The following is a 17,311-nucleotide window of genomic DNA, read 5'->3' on the forward strand; positions in this document are numbered from 1 at the left end:
GCCAGCGGGGAGTGTTGGGGGGATGGGGGAAAGGGCAGTGGGGGGGGAGGGACTCCGAAAGGGAAAAACAAAGGAAAAGGGGGAAGAGGAAAGAGGGTTTGTTATTTGGGAAGCAGGCCCTGGGGGGGTGGCAGGGGCAGGGGCCGAGGCCGACCACCTGAGCTTAGAATCACTGGATGAGGGGGAAGGTGGGGGCTGCTGCCCACAGAGGAATGAGTCCAGGATTTGTGGATGGCCAGAGAGGGGGCTGCTGAAGGAGGGGAGGGATGGCATTGTTAATCTTGAGAGTCCTGGCGGGGGGATGCTGAGCCCTTGGGGTCCCAGAGAGCTGCTCCCCGACAGGCAAGGGCAGCCATAGGTGGGTGCAGCTCCTGACTGAAGCCGCTGTCACCTTGGATGTTCCTGGGGAGACCACAGGGGCTCTGGAAACGTTCCTCCAGAGCATTGTGTGGTCTGTCTTCTATGGTATTCTCTATTATTTTCACCTTTTTGTTTTGTTTTTTTCCTTATGTTTTAAGTCTTCTTTCACAATAGAACATATGGACATGTTTAAAATGATGGTACAGGTATAACTCAGATTAGATTGCTTGCTGTCTTGGAAAGGGGAAAGATATGGGAGGGATAGGGGAAAAATTTGGAACTCTAGCTTACAAAAATGGATGTTGAAAGCCTTCTTCACATGTGATTGGAAAAGTCAAATCCTACTGAAAAAAGAAACAAGAATTCAGATGTATATATGTTTAGTGTTCATGTTAATTCATTATCTGTGCTACTTTTAAAAAAACAATGTAGTTTTTTGTTTATATTTTAATTAGATCTATTATACTTTTTCGAGCTCATTACTGTTAACCTTTATTTATTTATTTATTCTTAAGGACCCTTATTTTAACTTTGTGTATATCTCTCTTTTTCAAGTGTTTCTCGAAAATATTGTTCCATTCTGGTTTCAAATACCTTGTTATCCTCTTCCATTTTCTAGATGAGTTCATCTTATTTCCCTCTATGTTATTCTCTTATAATTTGCTTTTTGTTTTTAAGACCCTATTTTCCTTTCAAGTAATGTCTCCTTTAATTTACCTTCACCCTAACCATTTCCCATCTATATCTCTGTTGGGTAAGATGTATTTCTCTTTTTTTCTCTGGTTATAATTTTTTGAAACAGATTTCCTTATGAATTAGTTTGGGAGAGAAAAATCAGAATAAAAGGGGAAAACCCTGAGAGGAAAAAACGAAAAACAAGAAAAAGGAAAAAAAAAGTCAACATACTATGTGTTTTTTTTTTAAGAAAGCTTTTTATTTTCAAAACATATGCATGTACAATTTTTCCACATTGTCCCTTGCAAAATCTTTTGTTCCAAATTCTCCCCCCCTTCTCCCACCCCTTCCTCTAGATAGCAGATAATCCACTATAGAACATAGCATGTGTTGGTTTCCCTAGTTCTCTCTCTGGCTGCAAATGGCATTTTCCATGCAACATTTCTTGGGATTGCCTTGGACCATTGAGAAGAAACAAGTCGTTAGCAGTTGATCGTTGCACAATCTTGCTTTTACTGTATACAGCAGGATGCATTTCTTTACCTAGCATTGTGTGCCTGTATAGTCTTTCCTCCTTAAATCAGTTTATGTGAGAGTCAAGTTCAAGGGTAGTCTATACCCTCCATATTCCCCCTCCAATGTGTAAAATTTCCACACAGCCCATTTATAGTAGAGAATTTCCTTCACATTTCCTTTCCCTTCCCCCATCTCCTAGTGCATTACTCTTTCCTTTCCTTTCTGCTATTTTCTGAGATGATCCCTGTAAGGGCTCTTTAAATGGGCGGACACGGTGCATTGGGAGATTGAGGCCCAGAAATAATTTCTGTGGATATTAGGACTGCCTTGTGGGTGGGATCTTGTCCATTTTGAGATAGCTTCGTAATGGGTGACTCTCGCGCTGATTGGCTGTGTGTGACCTCACAGGCCCTTTATAAGCCCACTGCAGGCAGCAGTCGCTCTCTTTAACCTGGCGCTCTTCACCCTGGCTCCCTAGCCTGGGTGGCCAAGCCAAGATGGGTAGCCGAAAGAGGTGAGGATTTTGGTAGTGAACACGTGGGTCTTCTGACCAGGTGTTCACTCGGGAACCAACAAGTCAGGGCATTATGTGAGTAGGTATGATAAAGGCTTTTAAGATTACACGTGGCTGTTCTTGAGTGCGCTACTGGTTATTAAGCTATAGATTCAAGAGATTGTGGGCCAGAGACCTTTGAAGGCCTCAGAGGAGGCGAGCCGGGTAGAGTTCACACTGCAAAGGACAGTGGTCAAAGGTACTCTGTTGGGCCTAGGACCGACTAGTAACTGTAACTGCCAGGAGAGCATGTACAGATCCCAACATAAAACGCCATACACAGCTCAAGTCCATGCTGGACTGAGTCCTCCTGACTGTTCCTCTCTGGACCTGTGACCCAGAACTGTCTCCAGAGCTGCACCTAGCACTAGTCCAGGGCTTTTTTTTTGGGCCTGGTGTTTCCTGCCCTATGTGCCTGGTATGTCGCTCCTGACCAGCCCCACCCCAGAAGCTGCAGTTCTTTCTGTCTGAGCCCCAGGCTTCCCTGGCATGGAAAAATGACTTGCTGTGGCCTTTCTAGCTCAGAAACTGGCCTGGCAGACTTTCTAGACGGAGTATAATGAGGTGCCAGAGTATAATAAGGTGCCGAGCTGGGCTTTCTCTCGCTCTGCCATCTTGACACCGTCTCTTTCGGGACAATATAGTTTTGGGTATTGAAGCTATCCTCTCTGTCCTCCCCACGTCCCCTCCGGCCTCCCCCAGGACCCTTTTGTCTGTCAGGCTCCCTCCTTTCCCCCAAACACAAAGAGCCACAACACATGTGATCAGCGATTTATTGAAAGTTCCTCATGAGGTTGTCCCAAGCTGGGCTTGGGAATCACGGAGCAGGGAACTCTGTCTGTCTCCAGGGAAAGAGCTCTGGGTCCGCCAGGCTTCAGGACAGCACCCAATCTGGCTGGGCCGGGACTAAGCCCCCCAGCGTGGCCAAGACCATGACCACATGGAGAAGAACTGTGTTACGGCACCCAGGAGGGAGGCCCCCTGTGGGAACAGAGGGGAGAGGATGTGGAGTACGAGGGCTGTGACCCCTCTGCCACCCAGAATCCTCCGGGGCGGGAGGCAGATCCCCATTTCCAGGGGCCACTTACCTCCACTCAGCACCAGGATGTCACTGGCAGCCGACCAAAAATGGGGCTCGCTACTCATGTAGCCATAGCACCTGTACTGCCCGTTCATTTTCTCTGTTTTCCCTTGGAGAGGGAAGGTGGCCTTATTCTTGTCAGTGCTCTGGGGCGTGAGGGTCTGGAATCCACGTTCTGGCGTGCCGTGGTACAGGATGAATTTGTCCAGGCCCACGCTGGAGTTACAGTGAAAGGTGACACTGTGCCCTAGGGGCACCGAGAGTCCAGGAGTGGCCCACAGGAAGGGTTTCTCATAGAAGTCTGTAAAGAGAGACCAAGGAAATCAAAGGGAGCTGGTCTCCCTCCTGGCTGAGTGCAGCCCAAGGTGACTCAGCTCAGAAATGGCTGGCACCCCCATGAATCACAGGGCCCTCCCTGGGGAATGTCCCTATGAATACACCCAGTGAAAGCGCTGAGCAATCGGTCAATCCGTAATTGGGGGGGGGGGGGTGCCGAGATGTGCTGGGGACAGCTCGTCAGGGCTCAAAGTAAAGGGATGGTGAAATGGGAACAAGCCAGAATTATCCTGAAAAGTGTCTTGTCTTTTTGGAAGACCTGGGCGTTAAACGTTTACCGGTGGACCCTGACTTTTAGATGGCAACTTAGAGGACGAATGGTTGCCACCAGAAACTACAGAAGGCTCACCTTGAAGGAGGCTGGGCTTGGTGATCAATGGAGATCAACAAGGAAATGGGGGGCCCATCCCCCTAGGCTGCAGACTACCCACCCACTCCCTAGGGCACAAGAGCAGATGGCAAGGAGGAGCCAGCTGAGGTCGGTGCCCTTTGTGGACTGACAGACGGCCAGTGTCCCTATTTCGAAGACCAAGCTCTTGCTGCCCCGGACTGTTCCACCAATACACAGCTTTAGACATCAGCCGGCCCCAGACTCCTCCGCTGCCCACAACCGCATGGACGGAACTTTGATCTGGAGGCTTCTGGGAGATGTTGCCACAGGGATTACCTCCGATCTCCAAGCCACACCTAAGGAAGAGCTTTCCAAGTGCAGAGGTCTGCAGGAGAGCAAAACTGGGAGGGAACAGGGAGATGGCCACACATCCCCATCCTCTCCCCAGGAGCTCGAGGCGAGGGACCGGAAAGATGGTTTTCCTTGAGTCCAGAGAGGATGTACTCACTCATCCTCACGGATCTGGGAGAACGTTCTTTTATCCACTAGTGCAACAGTGCCTGAACAGAGCCATGGACCAAAAAGGAGGGAAAGAAAAAGGTCTCTCCTCTCTTCCATCTAGAGCTTTCAGTATCATTTTCAGTGGGGTTTTAAAAGCTCTTTAGAACTTACCCCCACCCTAGCTGGAGACAGAGACAAAGAGAGTCAGACAGACAGAGACACAGAGAGAAAGCCTGAGAGAGAAGGAAGAGAGGGGAGAGTGAAAGGAAGAAAAATTGAGAGAAAAGACAATAGAAAAAAGGGAGAGAAAATTAAGAGGAGGGAGAGTAGAGAACAGAGAAGTTAAAAGTACGAAAAGGTGTGAGAGAAAAAAGAAAAGAGAAAGACCAGGATGTGAGTAGGACAGGGAAGAGGAGCAGGAGCAGGAGGAATAAGATGGGGAGGGGAGTGGGGGAGAAAGTGGGAGAGGAAGTGAGTGGGAGGGAGCATGTGCCAGCTCTGATCTGAAGCAGGGACAGTGGGACCTGAGGCAGGGAGGCTGGGATCTGAGGCAGGGACGGTGGGATCTGAGGCAGGGAGGCTGGGATCTGAGGCAGGGAGGCTGGGATCTGAGGCAGGGACGGTGGGATCTGAAGCAGGGACGGTGGGATCTGAGGCAGGGAGGCTGGGATCTGAGGCAGGGAGGCTGGGATCTGAAGCAGGGACGGTGGGATCTGAAGCAGGGACGGTGGGATCTGAAGTAGGGACGGTGGGATCTGAGGCAGGGACGGTGGGATCTGAAGCAGGGACGGTGGGATCTGAGGCAGGGACAGTGGGATCTGAGGCAGGGAGGCTGGGATCTGAGGCAGGGAGGCTGGGATCTGAGGCAGGGAGGCTGGGATCTGAAGCAGGGACGGTGGGATCTGAAGCAGGGACGGTGGGATCTGAAGCAGGGACGGTGGGATCTGAAGCAGGGACGGTGGGACTTGAGGCAGGGACGGTGGGACTTGAGGCAGGGACGGTGGGATCTGAAGCAGGGACGGTGGGATCTGAGGCAGGGACGGTGGGATCTGAAGCAGGGACGGTGGGATCTGAGGCAGGGACGGTGGGATCTGAAGCAGGGACGGTGGGATCTGAAGCAGGGACGGTGGGATCTGAAGCAGGGACGGTGGGATCTGAAGCAGGGACGGTGGGATCTGAGGCAGGGACGGTGGGATCTGAGGCAGGGACGGTGGGATCTGAAGCAGGGACGGTGGGATCTGAAGCAGGGACGGTGGGATCTGAAGCAGGGACGGTGGGATCTGAGGCAGGGACGGTGGGATCTGAGGCAGGGACGGTGGGATCTGAAGCAGGGACGGTGGGATCTGAAGCAGGGACGGTGGGATCTGAGGCAGGGACGGTGGGATCTGAGGCAGGGACGGTGGGATCTGAAGCAGGGAGGCTGGGATCTGAAGCAGGGACAGTGGGATCTGAAGCAGGGACGGTGGGATCTGAGGCAGGGACGGTGGGATCTGAAGCAGGGAGGCTGGGATCTGAGGCAGGGACGGTGGGATCTGAAGCAGGGAGGCTGGGATCTGAGGCAGGGACGGTGGGACCTGAAGCAGGGACGGTGGGACCTGAGGCAGGGAGGCTGGGATCTGAGGCAGGGACGGTGGGACCTGAAGCAGGGACGGTGGGACCTGAGGCAGGGACGGTGGGATCTGAAGCAGGGAGGCTGGGATCTGAGGCAGGGACGGTGGGATCTGAAGCAGGGAGGCTGGGATCTGAGGCAGGGACGGTGGGACCTGAAGCAGGGACGGTGGGACCTGAGGCAGGGACGGTGGGATCTGAGGCAGGGAGGCTGGGATCTGAAGCAGGGACAGTGGGACTTGAGGCAGGGACGGTGGGACCTGAGGCAGGGACGGTGGGACCTGAGGCAGGGACGGTGGGATCTGAGGCAGGGAGGCTGGGATCTGAGGCAGGGACAGTGGGACTTGAGGCAGGGACGGTGGGATCTGAGGCAGGGACAGTGGGACTCGAGGCAGGGACGGTGGGATCTGAAGCAGGGACGGTGGGATCTGAAGCAGGGAATTCGCGCTTCTGCGGTCTCCCGCCCCCACCTGCCTGAGTGCCCCGTGCCAGCATTAGGCTGTGTCCCCCAAGGGTCCCGCCCAGGGGCCCTCCCTCTCCCCGGGGGTTCAGGCCTCTCCCACCGGCAGCAGCTCTCCGGCTCCAGCTCGGCCAGGCCTGGGGTCTCCTTCCCAAACCTTCCCTGCCCCCAGCTGAGGTGGCGGTCTGAGGTGGGCAGAGGCCGGTGGTGCTTGTTCCTCCGCGTTCCTCGCCCACCTGCGCTGGGCGGCGGAGGGGAGGAGGGCCCGCTCCTGCCTCCCACACCTGCCCCGAGCTCCCGGCCCTCCGGGCTCCCTGGTTTCCCAAACCCCGCCAGGCCAGCAACTGCCGCTGGGGAGCCGCCGGGGAGCAGGCGGCCGACCGGGGGGCCAGAAGTCGGCGTCGGGGTCCAGCCCCGCCCCAGCCTCGCTCGCCGGACGTCCCGGCGCCGGGCCCCCACTGGCCTCCCGCGGTCAGACCCTCGGCCCAGGGCGGGCCCGCGGCGGCTCCGGAAGGCCCGTCTCCCTCCTTCCTCGTCGCCCAGCAGCCCAAAGCGGAGGGAGCCTTTCTCGGGGCCGGCCTCCCGCCTGCCCGCAGGGAGCGCTTAATAAAAGCTTGCCCACCCACTGCCTCACCCGAGGGTCCGGAGAACAAGGGGGCGTGGCCCTGGCCACGGACTGACAGGGACACAGAAGCGGGCGTCTCCCGCCCCCCCAAGTTGGAGTCCCGCCTCCCTGGAGCCCCCTGCAAGGAGCAGGCGCACTGGAGCGGGTGGGGGCGTGAAGGGGGGAGGGGCCGTGGCCCTCCTCTCGGCAGGGGGGAACCCGGGCCCTCCAGGACGGCTGTGGGGGACCCGCTGCTCGTGTCCCTCCGCACCTCGCCCTGCTGTTCCCGCCCGCCCCCTCACCGGCCACCGGCACGTCCCCCGGCGGGCTGAGCTGAGACCAGAACGAGTGGAAGTCGTAGTGGCAGCGGTAGCGGCCGGCCAGCCGGGCCGTCACGTTGGCGTGCCGCAGGGTGGGGGTCGCGCTCTCCCAGCACGAGTCCTCCAGGCTCAGGGCCTCCTCCAGGGCCTGCTTGTAGAAGCGGTAGCGGACCGAGTCCTCTGCGCCCCGGCAGCGCAGCAGCAGCGCGGCCCCCCGCGGCACCGGGTAGCTGGGCTCCACCTCCAGGCGTGGAGCCGGCAGAAAGTCTGCGGGCGAGGGAGCCGAAGGTCCAGGGGGACTCCGCGCCCCGTGAGCGCCCCCCCCAGCCCAGACCCCGCCCTCCCCTGGGGCCGCAGGCGGGGGAGGGAGGAAGGGGGGAGGGGGAAAGGAAAGTGAGGGGGGAGGGGAGGTGGGGCGGCAAAGACTCACAGAAGTCGTACAGAGCTCGGACCACATAGAAGCCTGTGAGAAAGTTCCCCCAATGACAGACTGCTTCTCGGCCCCGATCTTCCTGCCCCCCCTGCTTCGGGGCTTCTGGCGCGCTCTCGGCCTCCTTCCCTCTCGCCTCAGCCCTCGCCCTCCCTCTCTCCCCAATCTTTGTCCCTTTCCCTCTCCCCTTTCCCTCCCTCGCCCCGAGCCCAGCGCGGGGAGAGCGGTCTCAGTCACCGAGGCAGAGCAGGAAGGGCTGGGCGAAGGCCATGGTGCTGAGCCGGGGCGGCCGGGAGTGTGCGCTCCTGGAGCAGGACCCCGAACTGCTCCGCTATTGGCCCACGCGGCCCCACGTGACCCAGCCGGGCCTGAGTTCAAGTGCTCCCCAAGGGGCGGAGAATGGCGGGGGCGGGGCCGCGTCTTCCTCTCCCACCACGTGCGGAGGGCGGCGGGAGCACAGGCCTCGTGGGGGATCCGAGGCGACTTCTAGTGCAGACTCTCAGGCCTCCGCCGGTCCTCAGGGACCGCCTGGGCTTGGGCGGCCACGCCCCCGGCCGTTCCCTCGGGCCAGCGCTGACCAACGTCCCTCGCCCCCCGCCAGGTCTCTGGGTGCCCAGACGGGCATCTCTTCTCTGGCCTGACGAGGTCCCCGTGCCCTGCTCTGGCCCTGCCTTGTGCAATTAGCGGAGATTTCCTCTCCCACCAGGGTTCGAGATGGCCGGCGGCAGCACAGGGGCCCACGGCCACCCGCTGTTCTCAGAGACGGCCCACACCCCCTCCTCTGCTTTGGGACATGAGGGCTCCCCCCTCTCACGGGGCTCTCGGCCTTTCCGGGGCCCAGTCTGCCCGGCTCTGTTCCAACGCCAGGAGCACCTCTGGGTCCGCGGTGGGGCCCCCACGGGCAAACAGTGCTAGCTGCTCCTGTCGGTGGCGAGGAATCGGGACTGCCGGGGAGAGAGGAGAGCAGCCCCGGGAGAACATCCTTCCCGCGAACAGCCAGACCGGCCCTGGTCCACACCGGGGAGGCCAGACAGTCCCGGGAGGTGGCAGGGAAATCCCCACCCGGAGGGGGAGGGAGGAGGCTCCACGGGGATGGAAACAGGCCGTTGGCATCTTTCTCCTTTCCCTTTTTTGTTTGTTTTGTGGCTTTTTTTCTCCGTGGAAATGTGTCCTAGCTGCCGGTACAAGTACGGCCTAGGCATGGACCCACATTTAACACCACATACTAAGATTAGATCAAAATGGGTCCAAGATTTAGGCATAAAGAACGAAATCATAAATAAATTGGAGGAACAGGGGATGGTTTACCTCTCAGACTTGTGGAGGAGGAAGGAGTTTGTGTCCAAGGGAGAACTAGAGATCATTATTGATCACAAAATAGAACATTTTGATTACACCAAATTAAAAAGTTTCTGCACAAACAAAACTAATGCAAACAAGATTAGAAGGGAAGTAACAAATTGGAAAAACATTTTTACAGTTAAAGGTTCTGATAAAGGCCTCATCTCCAAAATATACAGAGAATTGACTTTAATTTATAAGAAATCAAGCCATTCTCCAATTGATAAATGGTCAAAGGATATGAACAATTTTCAGATGATGAAATTAAAACTATTTCCACTCATATGAAAGAGTGTTCCAAATCACTATTGATCAGAGAAATGCAAATTAAGACAACTCTGAGATACCACTACACCCCTGTCAGATTGGCTAAGATGACAGGAACAAATAACGATGAATGTTGGAGGGGCTGTGGGAAAACTGGGACACTGATGCATTGTTGGTGGAGTTGTGAAAGAATCCAACCATTCTGGAGAGCAATCTGGAGCTAAGCCCAAAAAGTTATCAAACTGTGCATACCCTTTGGCCCAGCAGTGCTACTCCTGGGCTTACATCCCAAGGAAATACTAAAGAAGGGAAAGGGACCTGTATGTGCCAAAATGTTTGTGGCCGCTCTTTTCATAGTGGCTAGAAGCTGGAAGATGAATGGATGTCCATCAATTGGAGAATGGTTGGGTAAACTATGGTATATGAATGTTATGGAATATTATTGTTCTATAAGAAATGACCAACAGGAGAAATACAGAGAGGCTTGGAGAGACTTACATCAACTGATGCTGAGTGAAACGAGCAGAACCAGAAGATCATTATACACTTCAACAATGATACTGTACGAGGATGTATGCTGATGGAAGTGGATTTCTTCAACATAGAGAAGAGCTAATCCAATTCCAATGGATTAATGATGGACAGAACCAGCTACATCCAGAAAAGGAACACTGGGAAATGAATGTAAACGGTTATTTTTACCTTCTGAATCCAATTCTTCCTGTGCAACAAAAAATTCGGTTCTACACACATATATTGTATCTAGAATATACTGTAATATATTTAACATATATAAGAGTGCTTGCCATCTGGGGGAGGGGGTTGGGGGAGGAAGGGAAAAAATCTGAATAGAAGTAAGTGCAAGGGATAATGTTGTAAAAAATTACCCATGCATATGTACTGTCAAAAAATGTTATAATTATAAAATAAAATAAAAATTAAAAAAATAATAAAATAAATAAGTACGGCCTAGGTCAGCTTGCTCGTGGTCTTGGGGAGGGGGAAGGGAAGAGAACAGCCGGGGAACTCAGAGTCTGACAGAAATGTCAGGTGGGCTAAGAGGACAGGAAAATGCCGTGACCGACGCTGGAGGGGCTGTGGGAAAACGGGGCCACGGATGCATTGTGGGCGGAGCCGGGATGGGATCCAGCGGTTCTGGAGCAGTCTGGAACTGTGCCCAAACAGTCATCAAACGGTGCGTCCCCTTTGAGCCAGCAGTGTTTGTACCGGGGCTGTTTCCCAAAGAGATCTTCAGGGAGGGGAGGGGGAGGAGGAGGGGGGAGGGGGGAAGAGGGAGGGGGAGAGGGAACAGGAGGGGGACGGGGAGGGACCCGCCCGTGCAGGAACGCCCGGGGCAGCCCTTCTGCAGTGGCCAGAAGCTGGAAGCCCAGCCATGCCCATCGGCTGGAGAACGGCTGCATGGCCACTGGAGGAACTGACGCTGAGGGAAATGGGCAGCGCCAGGAGGGGACTGTGCCGGCGACAACCAGAAGCAAGCCCCGGGCTCTGAGGGACCTGGCTCTCTGCAATGCGGGATTCAGCCCGGCTGCACCTGCGCAGTGACGGGAGCCCTCTGCCCGCGGGGAGCGAACGTGGGAACAGCGGGAACACGGCAGTCTCCCTCATGTGCCTGCATTGGGTTTTCCTTGTTTTTCTTTTCCTTCTTGATGGGGTTTTCTTGCACAAGAGAACTGTATATGGACCGTGTATGGGACCTACCGTATTTACCATGGACTGACCTGCCTGCCAGCTGGGGGAGGGGGAGGGGAATTCGTGGAGCAGAAGGTTGTGCAGGGACCAGTGTTGGGAAAGTACCCCCCCCATGCTTTGTAAAGAGCTCAACAAAAAAGGGGAAAAATCGTCCAGAAACGAGCCCCTTCACATGCCCCGGCCCCATGTAGGTGGGAAAGAAGCCCAGGGCACCTCAGTGACCCGAGGTGGGGGCAGGGCTCCGGGCGCCTCCGAGGGCCCGCCCTGCTTGGAGGCATTGCCCCAAGACGGTGCCGGCTCCCTGGGGGCCCACCCACGGAGGCCCACCCGAACCCCCGAGGCTAGGAAAGGGGGAGGGGGAGGACGGTGCCCCGTGCCCTGCTTAGAGCCCCCCGGAGGACAGTCTGAGGGGGGAATATGGAGGTGGGGGTGAGACAGGGGAGCAAGGCCCCAGGGTCCTGGGGGGGGCTGCCCGGTGGGGGACGCAGAGGCCGCAGGCGGGTGGGCGCTCCCGGACACACAGACCACTCACGGGGCACCTTTGGGACACTTTATTCAGCGGGGGTGGGGGGTGGGGAAGGCGTCCATGCTGAGGCCCTTCCAGGCGGGGGCAGCCCTACGGACCAGCGGCTTTGCAGGAGAAGCAGCGCCAGGAGCGCGAGGCTGACTTGGGTCCAGCGACCAGTCCTGGGAGCCGCGGCCGCTGAGGGAAGGGAGAGGGGTGTGGGGACGGGGCGCCCCCGGGGTCCCCCAGCCCCCTCGTACCCCTCCCCCTGGGCCTCGCCCTCCCCCAGCCTCCTCCCCCCTCCCCCTGGGCCTCGCCCTCCCCCCGCCCCCCCCGCCCCCCCCTCACCATTCTCGCCCACGGTGATGGTCACCACGTTGCTGGGCAGGGACCACAGGTGCTGGTCGGTGGCGTTGTAGCCGTAGCACGTGTACTGCCCCGAGTCCTCGGGGCCCAGGTTGTGCACGTTGCGGTCCAGGATCAGCTCTATGCCCGACGCCACGTAGCTCCGGAAGTCCGACACCCCCTTGATCACCAGCCAGATGATGAGCACGTCTCGGCCCGGGTAGCACTTGATGTTCACCGAGCCGCCCACCTTGACCTTGGTGGGCGTTATGACCAGGCGGGGGCTGGTGTAGAAGCCTGAGGGAGGGGGAGCTGGTCCGCCAAGGCCCCGCCCCTCCCCCTCTCTCCCTGGCGCCCTGTGGCTGGGGGTGGGGCGGGCGGGAAGGGTCCGGTGGGGGGCGGGGCCGGGTGATGGGGGGGAGTTCCTGGGGGGGGCAGTCTCAGAACTGGCCAGGTCCACCTGTGTGCACTGTCTGTGCTTGCCCTGCAGGTGCGTGGGGGGAGGGGCCGGGGCCTCCACTTCTCTCGGCCCTCCAGAAGTCTGCAGCTGAGGAGGTGGGGGGGGGAGGGAGAAGAGTGGGGGATGGGCCCGTTGGGGGGGGCTCACCAGAGATCACAAGGTCCAAGTGGGGGCTGGGGAAGGACCAGATGTCCGTGACCCGGTACTGGCAGAGGTACCTGCCCCCGTGCTCGGGCCTTATGGACGGGTGGTACATGTGGACCTCGTGCCCCGGGTAAATGGACGGGACCTCCTCTCCCCCAATATCCTCCTCTAAGTAGTCCATGCGGATCAGGCGGAAGTAGTCGGCGATCATGGGCGTGTAGCAGCTGATGGTGACGGGGCTGCCCACAGGGAGGATGTTGTGGGGCCGGATCCTCAGCTCGGGTCCGGGGGTGCGGAAATCTGCACGAGGAGGCGGGAACCCGTGGAGGGGGGCAGGCGCCCCTGCCCCGCCCCTCCTCCCGGCCCTCCCCCTCCCTCCCCTCCCTCCTGGGCCCTTTCCCCTGCTCCCTTCCCCATCCCAGGCCTTTCCTCCCCCTCCCTGTCAGGACATCCCCTCCCCCGTCCGTTTCTCCCTCCTCCCCTCGGTGCAGTCTGAGGCAGGGCCCCACGCCGGGCACACAGCGGGCACCCGATGCCTGCAGCCTGGGGGGGGCACTCACAAAAAGCCTGGATCCCGAAGCTCAGGCCCAGCCCTGGGAGAGAGGCAGCAGAGCCCATGAGGCTGGCTCCCCTCCCCTTCCCCTCCCTCTTCCCTTCCCCCCTCCTCCCCCCCTCCCCTCCCAGCCACACCCCAGGCCCAGACCCTTACTAAGGCAGAGCAGGAGCAGAAGTCTGGGCTCCATGCCGCCTCCAGGATGCTCTGGGCACGAGGTTGCAGGGGAGACAGGCTCCTCCCAGGAGGGAGAGTTCAAGGTCGGGTGGCTGGGCTGTGACCTGGAGGTGGTGGTGACCCCGCCCCGGGGCCCAGCTCCCGGTGTCAGAGTGCGCCTGGCTCTCATTGGTCCGATCCGCCCCTGTGGGATACCCTGTAACCCCTGTGATCTCCCGGGGTGAAGTCATGTGGGCCCCTCTGGGTGAGGGAAGGACCCCCTGCTTTAGAACTGGGCCCTGGGCCTCCTGGCACGGGGGAGGGGCCTAGGAGTGGGGGAGGGGGAGCCCTCCGGGGCGCCTCTGGGGGCGGTGGTCCCTGGCAGCCCGCAGAGTTCTGAGGGAGGGGCAGGAGGCGCTTGCTGAGCCCCGAGCCCCCCTGAGCCAAGGAGGAGCTTTCCTTTGCCCCCACACGGCAGGGCCCGAGCTCTGCGGCCTGGCAGGGAGCTCTGGGAGGCGGGAGAAGGGGGCAGCAGTGGGGAGTCACTGGCGGAGAGCTCAGGGTGGGGCGAGGGGCGGGCACGTGGCCCGGCATGGGGGGGGGGGCTTTTTCAGCTGGGGTCTTCCGCAGGCTCGGTGGGCCCGAGGCTGCGCGTGCAGGGACTCTGGCTAGGTCAGAGCAGGGGCAGGCAGCGGTGGGGGGAGGGGAGGGCTCCCCTCTGGGCTTCTGGCCAAACTGGGAGTAGTTGCTGTTTCCATTCATTGGGAGCCAGTTGGGGCCACGAGGCTGGGAGCTCTTCGTGGCCAACCGGGGAGAGCCCGAGCAATTGGGGTGAAGGTGATGTGGCCTGGGTGCCCCCAAATGCTTGTGGTGGGGGTGGGAGAGGCAGCCTGGAGGGGCCAGTGAGGAGTGTTGGGGGCATGGGGGAAAGGCAGGGGGAGGAGGGACCCCGAGAGGGAAAGACAAAGGAAAAGGGGGAAGAGGAGAGCGGGTTTGTTATGTGGGAAGCTGGCACTGGGTGGGGGCAGGGGCAGGGGCAGACCACCTGAGCTTAGAATCACTGGGGGGGGGTGTCGCTGCTGCCCACAGAGGAATGAGTCCAGGGTTTGTGGCTGCTGAAGGAGGGGAGGGATGGCATTGTTAATCTTGAGAGTCCTGGCGGGGGGATGCTGAGCCCTTGGGGTCCCAGAGATCTGCCCCCCACAGGCAAGGGCAGCCATAGGTGGGTGCAGCTCCTGACTGAAGCTGCTGTCACCTTGGATGTTCCTGGGGAGACCACAGGGGCTCTGGGAACGTTCCTCCGGAGCATTGTGGGAACCTCCTGGGAGGCCATTGGAGCATCGTGACACCGTCTCCTTACTCCTGTATCATGGATGAGTCCTAACCGTGGCCCGTGCTCGGATGGGACCGTGGCAGACGTAGTCATGCCCGGGAAGTGTGCACGTGGGCACACGAACACACAGACACACACGCACACATGCACACACACAGGCACAGGTAGTATTCAGACACATCCACACCATCCACACCAAGCACAACAGACAGGCACACAGATACACACGCAGACACAAAAGCATGCGCACACACATGCACACACAGACACACACACACATGTACGATTCAGACACATACACGCCATCCACACCAAGCACAAGACACGCATCAGTACACAGCACACACATGTAGTGTCCCCATGACCATCACATACACAAGCACACACAATACTCCCTCCGTGCATGTAGCTCCCCCCTGACTGCCCTAGGGCAGCCCAGGCACCTGAGGTGGCAGAGGGCCAGGGGGTGCCCACAGAGCCCTTCCCCCCCATTCCTCCACCCCCTGCATGCCCCAGGACGGAGACACTGATGTGACATTGATGTGACATTGACCTCGCGTTTATTGCCTGTGCTTGCACCGGGGCTTTGGATGCTCTGGCCAGGGGCAGCGATCTCGGCCTTCTCCGCGCCCCGTCCGTCCGGTCCGGGCTCAGGACAGCAGCGTGCCCAGGGCCAGCAGGACCACCGGGACCATGATCCTCGCCGTGAGACTCTGGGATCGGGAGACTGAGAGACAGATTACCCATTAGGCCTCTGTTTCCCAGAAGCCTTGGAGCTATCCCATGTCCCCCATCACCTCTTAGCTAGGACCCTTCCTCTCCTTGCCCTTGAGCCCCCTCTCCTGGAGGAGTCTCCTGTCCAAGCCCACGACCTCCAGAGGTGGAGGAGAGAAGGGGCCGGGCTGAGCACCCACCTATGAGCAGCAGGGGTTCGCTGGGCTTTGACCACTTGAGGGGGTCCTTGCTGGAGTAGCCGATGCAGGAGTAGATGCCCGTGTGTTTGGCCTGGGCCTTGGGGAAGAAGAACTTGATCTCTGAGTTGGGGGCGAGCCGGTACATGGGCGGGATGAGCCCCTCGTCCTGGTACAGGATCAGCCGGTCCAGCTTCTCCTCTGACCAGCACTTAAAGGTCAGAGGCTTGCCCATGGTGGCATCCGGGCTGGGATCGGTCATGAGCTTGGGTTTGTGGAGCAAGCCTGTGGGAGAAGAGGGCTCTGTGTGGGCAGGGCGCCGCGATGCTGAGGGCCCCCGGGACTAAGTGGGGAACATCCCTGCATCCTGAGAGGAAGTGAAAAACGGGGAGAAGACAAGCAAAGAGGGGGCTAGAGAGAGGAAAAGGAGGGGAACAGAAAGGAAGAAGCACACACGGAGTCCCAGCGGTGTGCCAGGAGCCGTCCCGGGGGGCTTTTTGCAAGCATGAGCTCATTTTGTCTCCATTTTACCGGTGGGGAAACTGAGGCAAGGCCGGAGAGCTGCGGCCCCTGAAGGCCTCGGGCCCCTCACCCTCTTACCGGACACAGCCAGCCTCACGCTCTCACTGGGCGGCGAGATGCCCGATGCAGACTGATAGGAGCAGCTGTAGTGGCCGCCCATGGTGTCACTCATATGGGGGAAGGAGAAGAGGGCCTCGTTCCAGATGGAGTGCTCCCTCTCCTCAAAGTCCTTGTCCTCCCTCTTCTGCAGGATGAACACCTGGGCCTCCTTGGGCCCCCGGCACCGGATGGACACCGGAAAACCCATCATGTTCACGGAGCCACTCTCCAAAATGATCTGGGGCCGGGGAAGGGTTTCTGGAAGGGAAGCAAATGCTGCTGGTCCAGGTGGCCCCCAGCATCTGGGGGGCTTCCGCCCCGCCCCCTCCCCCGTCTGGGCCTGCTGGGGAGACTCTCTACTCACCATTCTCTGCCCCGGTCTTCTGGCTCAGGTACAGGCCTGTTAAAGAGATCGGGTGAGAGGCCGCCCCCCAGAGCCGGCTCAGCCCCGGGGAAGGGATATGGCAGAGGGGTGAGTCCAGAGGGGTCTGGGGTCCCAGCCCTTCCGCCTCCTGCCCAATGGGGCTTCTAGGTCCCGGGGAGCCCGAGGTGACTTCGGGGGAGCCGGGGGTCGGGCTGACTTACCCAGCCAGAGCAGGGTGGGCAGCCAGGCGCCCATGGTCTGCAGCCAGGAAGAGGCAGAGCACGTGGCAACCACAGCAGGTCTCACGTGCAGAGCAGGAGCAGCTCTGCCATTGGTCCTGCCTCCCCCACGTGACCCTGTGGGGGCTGAGCCAGGGAGATGGCCTAGGAACTGGGTCTCATCCGGGGCCCTCCAGGGCCCCCTTCTGGGCACCGAGGGGGGTGGGCTCGATGGCCTTTGGCGTCCCGTTCCACCCCATTTTGAGCCAGAGGAGTTTGCTCCTAGAGGCGATGGGGGCAGGGGTGGATGGGGTCGGAGTTTCCTTTAGGGAGGAGCGGTGGGCAGCCAGGTGGGCAGAAGCTGGGGCGGCCCCCACCATTCCTCCGCCGGGCAGAGGGCGCCAGCCCCGGGGAGCAGCGGCCCCGGGCAGGGCCCACCCTCCAGGCCCAGAGCCCGCAAGCTGAGGGCATCCACAAGGACTCTTCTTCCCTGCGCCGGTGGCCCGGTATCCGCGCACTGAGAGACCGGCCTGGCGTGGGGGCCCACAGGAACCCGATGGCCCCACGAGGCCGCGGACTCAGATGGGCTTCGGGACCGCTTGGAACCA

At 59.2% G+C, this 17,311-nt stretch overlaps 3 protein-coding genes across 4 annotated transcripts; all 3 read right to left on the reverse strand.

Moving 5' to 3' along the window:
• Positions 1 to 2,863: 2,863 nt before the first annotated feature.
• On the reverse strand, positions 2,864 to 8,101 carry LOC141564624 (platelet glycoprotein VI-like). The gene is made up of 5 exons (XM_074307321.1): positions 8,013 to 8,101; positions 7,776 to 7,808; positions 7,328 to 7,612; positions 3,193 to 3,486; positions 2,864 to 3,085 (listed from the first exon to the last, which is right to left on the reverse strand). Exons 1-5 carry the CDS (start codon positions 8,044 to 8,046, stop codon positions 2,979 to 2,981), a joined length of 753 nt encoding a protein of 250 aa, XP_074163422.1. The 5' UTR covers positions 8,047 to 8,101; the 3' UTR covers positions 2,864 to 2,978.
• Positions 8,102 to 11,629: 3,528 nt separating this feature from the next.
• Positions 11,630 to 13,805, reverse strand: LOC141564625 (leukocyte immunoglobulin-like receptor subfamily A member 6). Of its 2 annotated transcripts, XM_074307322.1 has the most exons (5): positions 13,257 to 13,804; positions 13,108 to 13,140; positions 12,551 to 12,847; positions 11,947 to 12,240; positions 11,630 to 11,796 (listed from the first exon to the last, which is right to left on the reverse strand). In XM_074307322.1, exons 1-5 carry the CDS (start codon positions 13,444 to 13,446, stop codon positions 11,645 to 11,647), a joined length of 966 nt encoding a protein of 321 aa, XP_074163423.1. In that variant the 5' UTR covers positions 13,447 to 13,804; the 3' UTR covers positions 11,630 to 11,644. The 2 variants fall into 2 exon arrangements, with proteins under 2 accessions (XP_074163423.1, XP_074163424.1); XM_074307323.1 differs by lacking the exon at positions 13,108 to 13,140 and having other exon boundaries at positions 13,257 to 13,805.
• Positions 13,806 to 15,133: 1,328 nt separating this feature from the next.
• LOC141564626 (platelet glycoprotein VI-like) lies at positions 15,134 to 16,830 on the reverse strand. The gene is made up of 5 exons (XM_074307325.1): positions 16,707 to 16,830; positions 16,486 to 16,521; positions 16,101 to 16,379; positions 15,504 to 15,785; positions 15,134 to 15,316 (listed from the first exon to the last, which is right to left on the reverse strand). The coding sequence occupies exons 1-5, from the start codon at positions 16,738 to 16,740 to the stop codon at positions 15,240 to 15,242; spliced, it is 708 nt and encodes a 235-aa protein (XP_074163426.1). The 5' UTR covers positions 16,741 to 16,830; the 3' UTR covers positions 15,134 to 15,239.
• Positions 16,831 to 17,311: the final 481 nt, after the last annotated feature.

Source organism: Sminthopsis crassicaudata, chromosome 3 (assembly GCF_048593235.1).
Source record: "Sminthopsis crassicaudata isolate SCR6 chromosome 3, ASM4859323v1, whole genome shotgun sequence".
NCBI lineage: Eukaryota > Metazoa > Chordata > Mammalia > Dasyuromorphia > Dasyuridae > Sminthopsis > Sminthopsis crassicaudata.